The sequence below is a fragment of the Cebus imitator genome, unplaced genomic scaffold (genome assembly GCF_001604975.1).
Source record: "Cebus imitator isolate Cc_AM_T3 unplaced genomic scaffold, Cebus_imitator-1.0 Scaffold0, whole genome shotgun sequence".
Lineage (NCBI taxonomy): Eukaryota > Metazoa > Chordata > Mammalia > Primates > Cebidae > Cebus > Cebus imitator.
Genome location: NW_016107315.1, coordinates 8,708,692 through 8,727,164, shown reverse-complemented (window position 1 = coordinate 8,727,164; position 18,473 = coordinate 8,708,692). Strand labels below are relative to the sequence as shown.

Below are 18,473 nucleotides of genomic sequence, written 5' to 3'. Positions count from 1 at the left end.
TTTGAGATGGAGTCTCGTTCTGTTGCCCAGACTGGAGTGCAATGGCGTGATCTCCACTCAGCACAACCTCCGCCTCCCAGGTTCAAGTGATTCTCCTGCCTCAGCCTCCCAAGTAGCTAGGATTATAGGCATGCACCACCACGCCCAGCTAATTTTTGTATTTTTAGTAGAGACTGGGTATCACCATGTTGGCCAGGCTGGTCTCGAATTCCTGACTTCATGATCCACCTGCCTTGGCATCCCAAAGTGCTGGGATTACAGGCATGAGCCACAGAGCCTGGCCTGTTTTAACCATTTTTAAATGTACGGTTCAGTGGCATAAAGTACATTCACATTGTTACGCAAACATCCCCACCTTCCATCTCCAGAACTCTCTTTGTCTTTCCAAACTGGAACTCTGTACCCCTTAAATAATAACTTCCCACTCCCTCCCCATTACTCTACCCTCTGGCAACTGCCATTCTACTTTCCATCTTAGAATTTCACTGCTCTAAATACCTTATATAAGAGGAATCACAATATTTGTCCTTCGAGTTGACCATCTTATTTCACTGAGCATTTGATGCATCCATGTGCAGTGCGTGTCAGAATTTCCTTCCCTAAGGGCTGAATAATATTCCATTGTATGTATATACCATTTTCTTTTATACATTCAACCGTGGGTGGACACTTCAGTTACTTGTATCTTTTTGCTATAGTGAACAATGCTGCTATAAACATGGGTGTACAAATATCTCTTTGAGGCCCTGCTTTCAAACCTTTTGTGTATCAACCCGAAGCAGAGTTGCTGGATCACACAAGAAAAATTTATATTCCTGTCTTTTTTATCTTCAACTGCATGAGCTGCACTCCTCACATTCTTTGGCCCATTGTCCTTTCCTTCATCTTCTAAAACAGCACTGTAACATCTTGTTTCAGTGGTCGCCTTGCCTCTTCTCTCTCAAATTTCTCTCTGGCTCCCTCTTATATGGACACTTGTGATTGCATATAGTTCCACCTGGCTAATCCAGGATAATCTCCCTATCTCAACAGCCTTAATTGAATAACATGTGTAAAGTCTCTTTTGCTATATAAGGCGACAGTCTCAGGTTCCAGGGAGTAGAACCTGGATATCTTTGGAGGGCATTATTCAACCCCACACAGCTAATAGAAAAAGTAAAAGAATACAGAAACATCATTAATAGAAAGGTCCATAATATCCTACTGTCTCCAGAGATCATCACAGGAAATCATTTGTGATATAGTTTTTTGTATTTCTTCCCATGCATATACCAAAAAATGCCTTTCTTTTATTTCCTTTCCTTTTTCAAAAAACAAAAAATGAGGTAACGTTCTACATAGCCCAGCAGCTTGTCTGTTTCATTTAATAATGTATTCAAGCAAGCTCTTTGAGAGTAAAAAGGATTTACTTTAATGCTACTGTCATCTTTGAAGTAAAAATAGCAACTTTCCAGTAAAGTAAGTGACTTTTAGAAAAATTCTATTTGAAATAATCTTCTAGAAATGTCAATGTTAACTTTAATTCACAATAGAAAAGAGAGATTTTGAGCCAAAATAAGTTTAGAGTCCGTATTTTGGGTAAATTATGGAAAGGGGCACTCTAGTTATATACGGATGACATACCTGAAGGCTAAATTGCATCAAGTGTGGCAGGTTAATATGCCAGTCAATGTTTCCATGGTAACAGTTTAAACTAAGCATCTGGTATTCAGGGTGGGACCTGAGTTGGAATCCTGGCTCTGTCATCAACGACATATGTGACCTTAGGCAAACTGTGTCCAACCTCTGGACCTCAGTGTCCTTGCCTTTGAATTAAGAGCATTGGACTAGAAGTTCTAAGCTCTCTATGATCTTTCATTCTGCAACTTGAGAAAGACACTATTCTGCCGGGATGGAGATCTAGTTTTGAATCACAAATCTTTGACTAATTTGCCTTATGACCTTGAGCAAGACAGTCAGCTCTGTTGGGCCTCAGTTTATTTATCTGTAAAATGAAGAGACTGGACTAGAAAGGAGCTAGATCTTTTCTAGCTTTCATATTCTAGGACAGTGAGTCTTCAACTTGAATGTGTCTAGGATCAGTTAGGGGTCTTATTAAAATTCAGAGTCTGATTCAGCAGGTCTGGGGCAGAGGCTGAGTTTTTCATTTCCAGCAAATTCCCAGGTGAGGCTGATGCTGGAGACCACACCTTGAATAACCAGGTATTTGGATGTTGAATTATTAGGAAACTTTGCGAAAGAGATGGAAATGGGCAAAAGAGAATACTGTATGTCCCCTGCGTGGAGTGTTGGGGGATTATCTGATGCTATAGGAGTGTGTACCTTTACTTGCCTTTCTGTTAACTAGCTATTGTTCATCTCTGTAAGAATAGAAGCTAAAATATAGAATATCAGGCTGGGGACGGTGGCTCATGCCTGTAATCCCAGCTCTTTGGGAGGCTGAGGCAGGTGGATCACTTGAGGCCAGGAGTTCGAGACCAGCCAGGCCAACATGGCGAAACTCCATCTCCACTAAAAATAGAAAAATTAGCAGGGCATGGTAGTGTGTGCCTGTAGTCCCAGCTACTTATAGGCAGAATCGCTTGAACCTGGGAGGCAGAGGTTGAAGTGAGCTGAGGTCGCACCACTGCACTACAACCTGGGTGACAGAGAAAGATACCATCTCAAATAAATAAAATAAAATGTAGAATATGGATACAGTAGTCCCTTATCTTCAGTTACACTTTCCGAGGTTTCAGTTACCTGTAGTCAATGAAGGTCCGAAAATATTAAGTGAAAAATTTCAGCAATAAATAATTCTAATAATAACCTAAATAAGTTTCAGGTTGCATGCCGTTCTGAGTAGTGTGATGAAATCTTGCCACGTCCCACCTGGGATGTGAACCATTGTGAATCATCCCTTTGTCCAGCATATCCACACTGTATAGCTACCCAACTTAGTAGCCATCTCAATTATCAGATTGACAGCTCACAATAAGAAGGGTGAGGACAGTACATTAAGATATTTTGAGAGAGACCACAGTCATAGAACTTTTTATTACAGCATATTGTTAAAATTGTTCCATTTTATTATTGGGTATTGCTGTTAATCTCTTACTGTTTCTAATTTACAAATTAAACTTTATCATAGGTGTGTATGCATAGGAAACAGCATACGTAGAGTTCAGTATTGTCCCAGTTTGAGGCATCCACTGGAGATCCTGGCACACGTCTTATGAGAAAAGGGGGGAACTACTGTAATCATGGGATGAATTTTTGTTTGGTAGAGATATGATTTCAGCCCTGTAGGAAAGAAATGGCTCCCAAACATTACTTTTTCCTGTCCTATGGGATATCAACCAATTTTGCACAATTAGCAAATTCATTTCAGTGTTCTTGAATGACTACATATATGAGCTCTTCAAGTTATCCTTTAAACTGACTCTACCTTTTTGAAAATTATGCTTTAACACCACTGGTTCTTTGCAATTCATTGATTTGTTGATTTATTACAAGCATGAAACACTTGCCGCTTGTGTGGCAGTGGGGGCATGGGACATACAAACTCCTCTAGGAAAAGGGAAGGCATCGTGCTTTCCTGACTCCCAGCACACTTGCCTGGTGAGAAAAGTACCTCACCCCAAATCTATTCTTGGCCATGTAATTTCACTCCCCGCCTCCAGGGCTAGAGGATTTTGGAGTATGGTGGAAGAAGGTGCCTCATTCATCATGCGGTCCATTAGGAATCAAGAAGTCCAGACCTGCCCAACCCCAGGAAGCGGATGTTGCTACGCTGGGATTCGAACCCTCGGGTCTGGGCTGTATCCCAGGGCTCTTTTCACCAGCTGCCGCCTAGTTTATTCTGACGCCACTAAATCAACGGCGTTCATCCGTCTGCTACAATTGCAATAATTTGAGCCTCAGACGTCCACAGCTTTGCCAACGCCAGAGCGCCTGAAGGGCGTGCCAGAGGCCGGGAGGCGGAGCACAGGGCGGCCGCGCATACGCCCCCGCCCCGCCCCGCCCCGCGGGCTGCTGGGAATCGAGGACTGGGTTGCTCTCCTTCCCCGGTCCCGCCCCCGTCTGTCTGTGTGGACAGCGAACGCTATCGATAAAGTTGTTGTTTTGACAATATGGCGGCGCCCATGGTGCGTGGCCGGGAAGCGTTCGCCTAAAGGTGGAAAACGAGTAGAGGAGCCGCAGGCCGGAGCCTGTGAGCAGGTAAACCCCTGGACCCGGCGCAGCGAGTTGAGGGACGAGGCCCGGTCTCCTCTTCCTCCGTCTCGGGAAGTTCTGACTTGCTGCGGGCAGGCAGGGAAGGTGCGGGCTGCGTTAGGTAGTCCTGGACCCTTGCAATCTCCAAACTGAAAATGTCTGAGATCCAGGTCTTCAGGCTCTTTAAGCCACCGACTCCGTTGATAGCTCTGAACTCTTTCCCAGAAAAACGCACATGTACACGTAGTTTTGTACTCAAACTTTCCTCTCCACTGCTTTCCTACCCCAGTTCATCCTTGGATCTTTCCCCCTCCCCGGGTTAGGGGTTTGGACCCAGTTGAAGGTCATCACTTGCCTCTCGGGGGCCCACAGGTCGTTGCCACATGTTAGGGCTCGGAGGTTAGAAAGATGAGGTTCCAGACGAGAAATTTGCCTGAGGTCACAGGTAATGAGTAGCTGCAAAATCCAAGATACTTGTTTTCACAAAACTTGGTTTCTTTAAGATGAATTTTCCCAGGTGCATTCTTTCACTGTCTTTTGGGTGTAGTACACAGATGCCCTCATGTGCTTCTCCCCTGTGTTCTGTTTATTTTTCTGCCTCCTACTCTTCTCCTAGGCTTCTCTCACGCCTGTAATCCCTTTTTTGGTAGGGATAAGATTTCAATCCTGTAGGAAAGAAATGGCTTCCGCCTCACAGGTTCAAGCAATTCTCCTGCCTCAGCCTCCTGAGTAGCTGGGACTACAGGCCCCCACCACCATGCCCGGCTAACTTTTGTATTTTTACACCTTTCACATTCGTCATATCCTCACAGCCGTCTAATAAAGTCAGTAAGAGGCAGTCCATCAGGGCTTTGGTGGACGAGTACTTGGAGTGGCCAAGAACAAGGCCTAGGAAGTAAAGGAATAGGGTTGAAACCTGGGAAGTTCTGTAATGAATCATAGCCATGTATACTGACTATATGTTGATTTCTGTTAATCTTCCTATGGAATTAGAACCTGAGTGGGGTCTTGGGATTGAGTGGGGTCTGCTAACCCCAAAGGATATGAACTATTCTTAAAGGGTCTTAACACGTTATGAGATTGCTCCCCAGAAAGGTGGAATCAATTTACATTTCCTACCAGCAGTTATGTAAAAACTGCATATTTCTTTTCATTTGGCAATTTGGTAACTAAACTTTCATTGTTTTAATTTGCGTTTGTTTGATTAGTTGCAAAGTTGATCTTTTTCATGTCCTCTTTATTAACCATTTATGTGTCATCTTTGCTGTTTTGTTCATTTTTAAAATTTGAATTTTAGTGTTTCGTTTCTCATACATGAACTCAAGAGTAGAATAACCTTTTGTCATTGCAATTTTGGCAAACATTTTCTCATAGCTAATTGTTTCCTTTCCAGTTCTGTTCATAATGGTTTTGGCATACAGATGTTTTATATTTTTAGAGTCAGATTTATTAATATTTTCCATTGTGAAGTTTTTCATTGTTTTTACTCAGGACAGAACATCCTGCACCCTCTTGAGATTTATTAAATGCTCATCTGTGTTTTTATCTTGTTTTATGGTACTTTAAAAAACATTCTTATTTCTCGTATTTTATTTTTTCTTATTTCTGCTTTTCAGATCCAGACCTATAGATAAAAAAACATTATTTATCTGGATTTACTCTAGCTTATTATTTGAGGTGGGGCTCTAATTTTAAGTTTTTCTCCTGTTTGTTGAATAATCTATTACTCTCTAATCTGCTCCTGCTTTTTTTTTTTTTTTTTTTTTTTAAAAAAAAAGAACTTTAAATGCTTTTAAATACAGATCTGTTTCAGGATTCTCTAGTTCATTGGTTTATTTAAGCAAAGGAGAGGTCATTAGTGAGCCAGGTATTGTATAAACATATTTAGAAAGCTTATTCTTGTGTAGACAGAGTATAGACAGCAATTCAAGTCACTTTGTATTTTATAATTTTGTTGTGCCCCTTTGTTTCTATTTGAGAGGATAGCCCAGAACACTCCTTATGTGTTCTTAGGGGATGCTGTCTAGGAGAGAAGTAGCAGGCACCCACTTATGTGTCCTCTGCTAAACAGGCATTCTTTGGTTTGCAAAGGTATGAAAGTGTTGACTTGGCAAGAGAACCGTAAAATCTATGACTTCTATATAATTAAGGAGTTCTAATTATAGAACCCTAAGCCCTAAAAATAAATGCAGTTTGCCTTAAGTGTACAAAGTGTATGTATATTAGGTTGGTTATATGGAATTGCTAACATTTAACCAATTTCATATAGTTCACCCAAATATCTGTAATCATGCCTATGTACTTTAAAATAGCCAAGCCCAACTATAAAGATTTTTTTTTTTTTTTTTTTTTTTTTTCAAATGGAGTCTCGCTCTGTTGCTAGGTTGGAGTGCAGTAGTGCCACCTCGGCTCACTGCAACCTCAGCCTCCCTGGTTCAAGCGGTTCTCCTGCCTCAGCCACCCGAGTAGCTGGGATTACAGGCGCATGCCATCACACCCAGCTAATTTTTGTATTTTTAGTAGAGAAGAGGTTTCACCATGTTGGCCAAGTTGGTCTCAAACTCCTGACCTCAGGTGATCCGCCTGCCTTGGCCTCCCAGAATGCTGGGATTACAGGCGTGAACCACTGCCCCTGGCCTAAGGGAGATTTTTTTTTTCTTTTTTTTTTTTGAGACGGAGTCTCACTCTGTCACCCAGGCTAGAGTGCAACGGCGCGATCTCAGCTCACTGCAACCTCCGCCTCCCAGGTTTAAGCAATTCTCCTGCCTCAGCCTCCCGAGTAGCTGGGACTACTAGTGCACCTAACTTTTGTGTTTTTAGTAGAGATGGGGTTTCACCATATTGGCCAGGCTGGTCTCAAACTCCTGACCTTGTGATCTGCCTGTCTCTGCCTCCCAAAGTGCTGGGATTATAGGCGTGAGACACCGTTCTTGGCTGGGAGATTTTTTTTTTTTTTTAAGTGTGTACTTTATTCAACCCTTAAAGAAGCAAGAGCTGTTTAATGCAGTGAGAACTGATATGCCAGTCAGTTACTTTGGCAGACCAACTTGTAAGATGCTCACATTATGTTGCTATCTTATGTGAGCGTGAAACTCACTGTTATAAGCCTTTATTGACATTCCTGGCAACATTTGTGTCCAGTACCTTGGTGAAACAGGCCAAATCCTAATAGGTATGGAAAGAATTTTGAGAGCATCAAAGAACATCAGCTTAGAGTGCCAGGTTTATTTATTTCTCTCTTGTTTTGAAAACTGTTTTCATCTGTCTTTTCACTGTAGCACTTCTTGAATGCTGTTAGGCAAGAAGAAGAAAGTTTGGGCTATTTAGTCATATATCTTAAATATTTGATGAAATCTCACCTCAACCCTTTAAATAGCAATAAAATGTGAAACTTCTTCAATGAGGTTATTTCCAGAATGTACCTGTGGAAGAAGCCAATGAAACATTAAAATTGAATTTTGAATCACAACTGGGTATCCTGGTAGGCCCTAGTCTATGAGTTGTATTCCAAAAAATAGCACTCACCATGACTACACATTATATATTTTTGTTTCTTATCTGCTTCCCTACTAGTTTGTAAGTGCCGTGAAAGAAGGGACTCTGAGCTGGGTGTGGTGGTTCACGCCTGTAATCCCAGCACTTTAGGAGGCCAAGGTGGGTGGATCATGAGGTCAAGAGTTCAAGATCAGCCTGGCCAATATGGTGAAACCCTATCTCTACTAAAAATGCAAAAATCAGTCAGGCATGGTGGTGCGTGCCTATAATCCTAGCTACTGAGGCGGAGGCAGGAGAATTGCTTGAGCCCAGGAGGCCGAGGTTGCAGTGAGCCAAGATCTAGCCATTGCACTCCAGGCTAGGCAATAGAGCAAGACTCTGTCTCAAAAAAAAAAAGAAAGAAGGGACTCTGTTTTTGTTTGCTGCTGTATCCCCAGTGCCTAGAACAATGTGTGGGCCTAGTGGTACTCAGTAGATATTTGGTGGTGGCTCATGCCTGGAATCCCAGCCCTTTGGTAGGCCAAGGCAGGTAGATCACTTGAGCCTAGAAGTCAGAGGTTACATTTAGGTATGCTCGTGCCACTGCACCCCAGCCTGAATGAAAGAGCAGGATCCTGTCTCTAAAAAAGTAAGTAAATAAATAAATTATTGATAAATGAAGGAGAAACTAAATGAATTAACAGTCTTCTAAATAATGGTTATTTTCTGGCTCAGCCTACACTATATATTTAATTTATAATATGTAAAAAAATTGCTAATAATAGTTAAGAATTTCTGGTCCTCCTGGGAGGCCTATGTTTAGACCCCTTCTGATGTTTGAGTCTAAGGCCAATCCAATATGTGTTTGAGCTCCTCCGAGGCTTGAAGACATAGGAAGTGAAGCCTGGTGGAGAGTCCCTGGGAGTCTGGCCCACAGGGAGGGGAGGGAGGGCACTCCATGCCTTCCGTGCAACTTGAGGTTGTGCAGGAGCTGGCAGCTGAGAGTCTCTATTTTTTCCTACAGGAGTTTTCCATCTTTGATGTTAGAGGCCACTGACCCTTTATATCTTCTATTAAAGAGTTTGTGTTTAGCTCAATTGAATTGCTAAAGTATTCTTTTCAGGGAAAGAAATCATTAAAAGAGCAAGAGGAAAGCACAAGCCCAGAACACCGGACTATGCCGAATGGAAAAATAAGCTCTGGGGAGGGTTTGAGGCAGCCCATCGTGTGCTTTCTACCCTCTTTTTCAGGGTTTTCCCACCTTCTGAAGAATGGCTTCGGCTTGGCAGAGATTGAGTTTTTATGCCTCTCTTCTGAAAAGACAGTTAAATGGTGGGCCAGATGTCATCAAGTGGGAAAGAGTAATTCCTAGATGTACCAGAAGTATCTACAGTGCCACGGGAAAGTGGACAAAAGAGTATACGTTGCAGACCAGAAAGGATGTCGAGAAATGGTGGCATCAACGAATAAAAGAACAGGCCTCCAAAATTTCAGAAATTGATGTGAGTATTCTGAGAGATTCTTAGAGGGTAGACAAGAGGGGCTAAAGGTTTGGACTCTGGGGTTGGACTATGTGGTTCAAATAAGATATTAAATATGTGACCTTGAATCAAATTGTTGAATTTCTCTGTGCTTCAATTCTCTTATCTGAAATGGAGAGTGATAATAATTATGCCCACCTGCACTATTGGGAGGGTAGCTGGATGGGGAGGCACAAATGAGGTGATAGAAGGATAGTGCTTAGAAGAGTTTCCAGGGTGGTGGATGCACACATAGTAATATTGTGCACGAGGTATATGGCAGACAGCAGCACCCTAGGTGTTCTAGAGCAACATTTACTAGGGGAAGCTCATCAGAATAGGAGCTCTACCAGATGTTGGGTCCTCTGTAGTTTATTGCATGGTGGGGCAGCACACAGGGATCTGGCAGGGTCATATCTGAGACTCCAAGAGAGGCATCTGGGCTCCTCGCTGGCTGCATGTTCTGAGAAGTATCTGCCCCTTCCCTGGCAGGACCTTAGCCTCCAACTCTGTTCCGCCGCCTCAGCATCATGGTTAGGGGATACCAGTCCTTCCACTGCTGTGATCTGGGGTAGGGTCTAACCTTAAGGTAGCAGCTACATGAGTTAGTGGAGCCTTGGCTTCTGCACCAGGTGCACTAGCTCAACACTCTACCTGAATTCATTGTGGAAGTATAATACTTGGCTGCAGCCAGTTTCCATGAAGTGCTCTCTTCCTTTTCTGGGAGGCTAGTTTGCTGGGAATCAGTCTGGAATGTGTTACCCTTACCTCTTCATAATGGTCAAAATGACAGTTGGGAGATGTGACTTGTTACATGAAATGTTTGAATCTGATCAGAGTTTTACTCTTAAATTTTGATTATCTCTTTGTGGTAGTTATAGTCGAATAATACAAATGCGCTATGTTTAATAAAGAGATTAGGCCCAAGGCAAGCAGTTGAGTAAGTACAGCTGCACAAGGCCACGCCTCTCGACTTGCCTTTTCCCCCTTCTGGGTTCTGTCATCACACTCATTCTTTCTATGAGATTGGTGATTGTGAAAAATGAGTGAGGGGAGGGGAGCTATTTGTGTTAAACTGAAAGATGGTTTTGGGCAATGGTTAGAAAGAAAAATTGCTATTGAGAATAACAAGTAGTGTATAACAAGTAAAATGAAATTTTTTAAAAAAGGAAGGTTTGAATGTAATGCATAATTTTACAATGAAAGCTTGACTTTTACCTCATTAGGAAGTGAAAAGCCCTTGTGTCAACATCATCAGACCAATATAACTTAATATAATTGAAAACAAACTCTTAAGGAGCAGTTTAATTCTGAGTGAGGACAGTAAAATTAGCCCTTTTCCCCTTTCTTTGGATTACCATTTATTGACTTCTAAACATTTTGACATTGTAGCGTACTGATTTTGTGACATCTCATTCTTCTTAAGCCTATGGTTTTTAAAAATGTTAAATGGATCAAAATAAATTTTTTTAGTAATTGGGGGCGTAGCGTAAGGGGCATTGTGTATGATCCCCTGGTGGCCCCCTATCAGGATTTGAATCAAGAAATGGCAAAGTAGAGCACTCAGTGAGAGAGCTGGAGCCTGGCTGTAATGCGGCCCTGCCCCAGGAAACCTGCATCATCCAGGCCACGTCATTTAACGTCTTAGATTCTGGGGCTCCTTGCATTGTTTATCTCACAGAACTGTTTTGAAAATCAAATGAGAAAATGTGTGACTTTCGCATTTTACAAACTGAAGTGGCACGTAAATAAAAGACGCGCGAAGATCAGAACGTGGTGTATCTATCAGGAGCTGAGACTATGACAGAATGCTGGTGGATTTTGGAGCATTTATAATCGATCTCATTGTGGTATTAAATTCACCTGAAATCCACTCAAATGAGTTTTTCTAAATTGAATGTCTTGCCATCACCGTAATTATTATTTAAAAAAGAATTTCCATTTAATGAGCATTTAACCATGTGCCAGGCACCATCTTTCAATTGATTATCTCATTTAATCCTGAAACAAGCCAGGGGATAGCAGTATTATCCTCATTTTTAAAGTAAGAAAACCGAGTCTCAGACAGAGGTTTAGGTAATGTGCCAAGACATGGCAGAGCCAGGATTCAAAATCAAACGTGTGTTTGATTCCAGAGCTCATGCTTTTTCACCGAGAACCTTCTTTTGTCTCACCTTTGATTTACAGATAGCAAACTGATCCCAAAAGGCAAAAGCGTTTGCCTAAGGCCTCACAGCTAGTGACAAAGCTAGGACCAGAACTAGGGCTCCGGACTCCTACTGAGGTGCTCCTTTTACTCTGTCATCCTGTAGGCTCAGCGACAGCTTCAGAGCATGATCTATAAAGAGGCAGAAGTCATCTTTCTTCTAAAGTCAGAAGCTGACAAAAATAATAGGACCCACTTACAAAAGCTATCCTTTCCCCATCACTTAAAATCTTAATCTATTTTAAAGGAATTCTTACACTTTTATATAATTATGAAAATTTCCCTTTCAATCAGATTCTTGCTCAATTATAACAGAAACTCCCATCATTCCTCTCTTTTCCACCCCCAGATGATAGAACTCATTTCATTGTCAGAGGAAAATGACTTAATTCATGCAGAAAAGAAAAAGGCAGGGACAGGCAATAAGCTCAATACCTTTTCTGCAATAAACGAAAATATTCTTCAATATTAAAGACTTTAGAAAACAATATTTTTCTATGTATCTTTTATGAACTCAGATTTGGATTTTGGCTTAGCTAGTATATAATTATTCATTTCATTTTGCTATTAATTTAATCTTTATTGAACAAATGTTAAAAAGGAGATGCTAGTAAAGAAATTACAAGTGGAAAATGTTTGGGGCAAGATTGTTAAATGTGTAATAAAATAAACAATAGTATAATAAAAATTTTGTGTAAAAAGTTTAAAATGAAAAACAGAAACAGCTTTGATCAAGGATTTTACTGTTTTTCTGACTCCTAAAGAACTCTTAACAGCTATTTTCACATATTCCTAAAAATTTCCGAAGAATAAGCCTTAGGCTTAATTCATTGTAAAGAGTAAGGTTTGAATTGAGTAGAGAGTAGAGAGTTTTCTTCTGATCTGCACTAAGTACAAGAATGGGGTCTTGTACCTCCTTCGAGGGACTTGCTCATAAGCTGAAAGGGTCATCTGCCACTCATTTTCTCTTTTTTTTTTGAGACGGAGTTTCGCTCTTGTTACCCAGGCTGGGGTGCAATGGCGCAATCTCGGCTCACCACAACCTCTGCCTCCTAGGTTCAGGCAATTCTCCTGCCTCAGCCTCCTGAGTAGCTGGGGTTACAGGCATGCGCCACCGTGCCCAGCTAATTTTTTGTATTTTTAGTAGAGACGGGGTTTCACCATGTTGACCAGGATGGTCTCGATCTCTTGACCTCGTGATCCACCCGCCTCGGCCTCCCAAAGTGCTGGGATTACAGGCGTGAGCCACCGCGCCCGGCCGGAATGCCACTCATTTTCTTAAGGACAGTTATTAAGTTCCTGAGTTCCCACCAGCCCTTGAATCTCAGGTCCTCTCTCACACTTCTGAGGTTTTCCTCAGAGTTATAAATCTGCAGTTTCTAATTAAAGTGTGTGACCAACGTGTTGCTTTCCATCCTGTTCGTATAAATCCATTGTAGTTGTCATTTCAGCAGTTCCAGATGATTTTCTAGTTTGTGTATGATCCAGATTTCTTAATTGTTCTCTTTTTCCCATTTCTTCCTTCAGGCAGCTAAACCCTCCTTGGTAATTTCTAGAGGATGGGCAGCACAAAGAAAAGTCCTACTCTAGTTTTTGTGAGGTTTTTTTTTTTTTTTTTTTTTTTTTGCCACTTGCTAATGGTTCTGTTATAGGTTTGTTTAAGTTCTTTGCTGAAGGAAGTTTAAGAACTCCTTGGCAAAAATCTGATTTCTGGTTTCTTCTGCTCTACTAATTATATTTGGTTTAAGTGCATTATCAGTGATGCGAACACTCAGCAAACAATATTTAAAAAGCCCCTCCCACATATGTTCACAAAAGAAGGGTTATGAGTATTCTATTTTGTGTTTATTTTCATTACTTTGGGGGAAGCAGATTCTTAAAGAACTCTAGTAAAGCTCTAGGAAAAGAGTAAGGCCAGAAAGAAAAAAACAGAAGGCAGAAATAAATAAAAAGCAGAAATAAATTAATAAATAAAGCATAAGTTCTGTCCCTCAATGACCAAACAGAAGCAGTCACCCCGTTACCTTTTGCTCTTCCTTTCTCCCCAGCTCCTCCACCCCCGACCCTGTCATGAGGTGATGTAAACTTGGGTATGAGGAACCCTCCTATTACCTGGGTGGGATTTGTGAAGTTCGCTGGGTAAAAAGTGCTCCGTAGGGGCCAGTTATCAGGCTTTTGGGCAGAAAGGCCAGTGAACATTTATCCAACATTAAGCTCCTGCTGGCGTTGGGGGCAGATGTAGAGAAAGAGGTGACTGAAGCACAGTGCTTGCCCTTGAACAGTAGGTCTCCCCAGTAGGAGTCCATTCAAGGACTACCATCTTTGTTTGCCGTATCCATTCATGTGCACACTCATGACAACATTTATCATTTTACGAGGGGAAGAATTAAGAGGCCAGAAGTTAGTGATCCAATAAGGACTCATTGACCTGCATTCCTTCTGTTCAGATACATGTAAAGTTTTCTGTGTTTCTCGTGATGAAGCTGCTTCTTTGGAAGCTGGAGAGTTATATAACCCTGCCCTGAAGCTGCTTATTTATCATCCCTGGAGAACAACAACCTTCTCCCTTTTTAAAAAGATCTTCTCATTACCTTCCCATTTCAACATTTTTTGTTGAAAGATAAGCTCACAAGACATTGGGGAAACTCAGGACCCAAATTGGTACCTTAGGATCCTGTTGTTACTGCTAAATCTACATCAGAATGCAGTTATAGACAATTTAGGAAGAGACTCCAGTTTTAAAGATGTTACGTCTATGTGATTCAATGATTGTTTCCTTGAATTATATAGATATGTGTGTCAGAGCTTCCTTTGGAAAAACAGACAGATCTTTAAGGACCTAGATAGAAGCTGTCTTAGAAGTATTTTTTTTTTTTAATGGAGTAGCCATTCTTTTATTCCTCTACTTTCCTAATAAACTTGCTTTCACTTTACCAAGTTGCCCTGAATTCTTTATTACCCGAGATCCAAGAACCTTCTCGGGGTCTGCATTGGGACCACTTTTTTTTTCCATAGGTTATTGGGGTACAGGTGGTATTTGGTTACACGAATCAGTATACTGCACCCACCACTTGAGCAGTATATGCTACACCCTATTTATAGCCTTTTATTCCTCACCACCCTCCCACCCTTCCCTCCAAGTCTCCGAAGTCCATTGTATCATTCTTAAGCCTTTGTGTCCTCATAGCTTAGCTCCCACATATCAGTGAGAACATAACGATGTTCGGTTTTCCATTCCTCAGTTACTTCACTTAGAATAATAGTTTCCAGTCTCATCCAGGTCACTGCAAATGCTATTAATTCATTCCTTTTAAAAGAGAAGTTTTTAAAAGAAAAAAAAATTTAGATATATGGATAATTAACACTTAGAGGTTATTTGGCATTATTTTGGACATTCTTTATCTTAAACCAGGGCTTTAAATTTTGCTTTTGGACATTTTAGTTGATTTACACTCTGGGAACAGTCTTTTAAAAAGGAAACCTCAAAAATGTTAAATTATTACTTTGCGTAAAATGCCAAAATATTATATATACATGTGGAGTTTCCAGAAAATGCTTAATAAATACTCATTGTCGTTCTTTCCTAGAAATCAAAGCCCAAATTTTACCTGCTTTCCATGTTCCCTTATCCTTCTGGTAAGCTGCACATGGGCCACGTGCGTGTCTACACCATCAGCGACACCATAGCCCGGTTCCAGATGATGAGAGGGATGCAGGTAAGAACAGGTGCCCGCTGGAGCAGCCCTTGTCTGCCACACACAGAATTGGCATGTAGTAACATCTGTTCAAGACAAATGAAGAAAACCAACTTCCCTTACTATTAGGACGGCTTTGAAGCTGGACATGAAAAGCTCAGTGTTAACTTTTATGGATTAGAATAAAGTATCTAGGTTAACTGGGGGGCAGCCATGAGTTGGGTATTGTGCTAGGGGTGGAGATCAGGTGAGAATGGGTGAAAGGTAGATACAAATGTGGATAACACTGATAATCTTCCCAGGAGATGCTCCCCCAAGAATAGAGAATCATTTTATAAGGGACTGAGGTCAAGAGTATAAATACACATCAGTGCTATGAGCGGCAGGTGGGACTGCGAGAGATTTTTTTTTTTTTCTTCATTGAAAGAGAGATTTTTTTGCTCTCTATTTGATGTTTTCCTTATTCTTTGAGCATATATTTATTTTCTAATGGAAAAAAATAATTTTTTTTAAGACAAAATATTTGGGGAGTAACAACTCTGGGAGTTAGAGAAAGTGCCACTCAAGAGGAAACATCTGGGCCAGGCAACTGGCTCATGCCTGTAATCCCAGTGCTTTGGGAGCCTCAGGCAGAAGGATTACTTGAGCCCAGGAGTTCTAGACCCACCTGGGCAATGTAGCGAAACGCAGTCTCTGCAAACGTACAAGAAATTAGCCCAGCGTGGTGGCACACACCTGTAGTCCCAGCTACTCAGGAGGCTAAGGAGGGATGAGTGCTTGAATCTGGGAGGTCAAGGCTGCAGTGAGCTGTGATTGTGCCATTACACACCAGTCTGGGCAACAGAGTGAGACCCTATCTTTGGGGAAAAAAAAGAGGGAAAATCTGATATGGGCCTTGAAGGATGAGTTGAAATTTATTGGGAGAGAGAAGGACAAACACTCTTCCTTGGTTGATGTGGGTCATTCCTCTTTACCCCATTGCCTGCTTCTTTTTTTTTTTTCTTTGCTTTTCTTTTCTTGCTTTTTTTTTTGTTGAGACAGTGTCTCATTTTGTCACCCAGGCTGGAGTTGCAATCACATAGCTCACTGCAGCCTCCACCTCCCAGGCTCAAGTGACCCTTCCAACTCAGCCTCCCAGGTAGCTGGGACTATAAGTGCGCACCACCATGCCCAGCTTATTTTTTGTGTATGTTGTAGAGACAGGGTTTTACCATGTTGTCCGGGCTGGAGAGCAATGGCACAATCTTGGCACATTGTAACCTCCCCCTCCTGAATTCAAACGATTCTCCTGCCTCAGCTTCCCAAGCAACTGAGATTATAGGTGCCCACCACCACACTCAGCTAATTTTTGTATTTTAGTAGAGACGGGGTTTCACCATGTTGGTCAGGCTGGTCTCAAACTCCTGACTTCAGGTGATCCACCCACCTTGGGACAATTAAGCTTTTACAGCAAAACTGTACATTTATGATAGGGTGCAGGGAAGCCTGTTAGCAAAACAGGTGGTTGAGGGGGTTGTAGGTGGGATTCTAATTTCCTTGGATGGGATGAGATGTTACAGAGGAGGCTCAAGGCAGAGCCCCAGGCCCAGAGGAACTGGTACTTTTGTAAGCAGCTCAGGCCCAAAAGACAAAGAGTCTTCCTACGATATCTGAAGCCTAAAGTCAGGCTAGACCCAGAAATTAAACAACCCAAATTTGAACCTGCCACTTTCTAGCCAAGCAACTCTGCAGTCATTTAATGTCTCTGCATCCCACTTTCTTAATCTTTAACTTAGGGATAACAATACTTTCTTCCTCACAGAGTTATGAGAGTTAGATGAGATTATTAATCTTATCATTATTGCATATATCTGGCACATAATAATCCCATAATAAATGATAGCTGTAATTATTATTTATATTGATCTGATTTCTCCGAGCTGCTTAGGAAGGTGATTCATCACCATTTAGTAAATGAATCCTGCAATTCATATTGTCTATCCTGCGACATGATTTGCTTCGTTATGGTTGAAACCACTATTTGTTATTTGGTTGATGGTTTCTTAGTCTGTGTGATCACCAGGTACCTAAGATTGTCTTTTTGTTTCGCAGTTTCAGCTGCTGTGTTTAAGATGACGAGCCCTCTTTTTGGGGGTTCTCTAGGTTCTCCTGAAATTAATTTCTTATTAATTTTCATAATTCATATTTAAGTCAGAGCATCTCAGATACAATCACCAAATCTGGTGAAAACTTGTCTGGCCATTTTGAAGTGATGTGGCAAAAGAGAAACCGAAACCGTGGTTGTCAGTAATGTGAAAGAAAGTCTGTTGAGCTTCCTTGTCATTTTAAAATCTTACCTGCCCAAGGTCAGGATTGGTTCCTGAGCTTGAATAGACTTAGACTCGAATCCTCACTCTAAGCAGGGAAGGAATATCTAATCTGGGACTGCCAAACAGGATCTGACACATGTATTGATTAGTTCAGTCAGTAAATAATCATTGACCACCAGCTTTATTCTTGAATGGAGATATGTGAAGTAGTTCTAAGGCACACTAACAACAGCACTATAGGATGCAAAAAGTGGAGTGACCCATGAGCAAGTCTGCTCTCTTCAAGGCCACCAGAGGCCTCCATAGATATGTCGCTGTCCTTTTCTTCCTCAACCTCAGCAACATATCATACTGTGGACAGTTTTTCTCCCTGTTGAAACACTCTGCTCTCTTAGCATGAGACCCACTGGCCAGAATTTTCTGCTGCATCTTGGCTTCTTCCTCCCAATTTACTCCAGAGATTTTTCCTGTTCCACTCTATCTTTGCATGCTCTTCATCAGGTTGAGAAAGTTCCCCTTTATTTCTAATGTCCTGAGAATTTTTGTCATGAATAAATGTTGATTTTTGTTAAATCCCTTTTCTGCAGCTATTGAGATTAAGATGATACATGGTTTTTCTCCTTTAATGTCTTAATGTGGTATATCATGTTGATTGATTTTTTTTTTTTTTTTTTTTTTTTATATTAAGCCACCCTTGCATTCCTGGGAAAAATTCTATTTGATCATGATGTATTTTTTTTTCCTGAATATGTATATTGCTGTATTTAATTTGCTAATATCCCTATGTGCATGAGGGATATTAATCTGTAGCGTTTTTTTTTTTGTGATATCCTTGTCTGGTTTGGTATCAGGGTTATACTGACTTCATAAAGCAGGCATCCCTTCTTCCTCTTCTGTGAAATCCTAGAGTATTATGGTTATTTCTTTTTCTCTCTTTCTTTTTTTTTTTGAGGCGGAGTCTCACTCTCTTGCCCAGGCTGGAGTGCAGTGACGCAACCTCAACTCACTGCAACCTCCACCTCACAGGTTCGAGCAATTCTCCTGCCTCAGCCTCCCTAGTAACTGACATTATAGG

General features: G+C 41.3%; 1 protein-coding gene across 1 annotated transcript in view; it reads left to right on the top strand.

Annotated features, from left to right (window-relative positions):
• Positions 1-4,071: 4,071 nt before the first annotated feature.
• The window catches only part of LARS2 (leucyl-tRNA synthetase 2, mitochondrial), a 161,736-nt gene continuing 147,334 nt past the window's right edge, over positions 4,072-18,473 (top strand). The window contains exons 1-3 of the mRNA XM_017521971.2: positions 4,072-4,200; positions 8,919-9,170; positions 14,982-15,110. Coding sequence (XP_017377460.1) covers positions 8,940-9,170; positions 14,982-15,110 — 360 coding nt within the window. The 5' untranslated portion in view covers positions 4,072-4,200; positions 8,919-8,939. The remainder of the gene's footprint in view (positions 4,201-8,918; positions 9,171-14,981; positions 15,111-18,473) is intronic.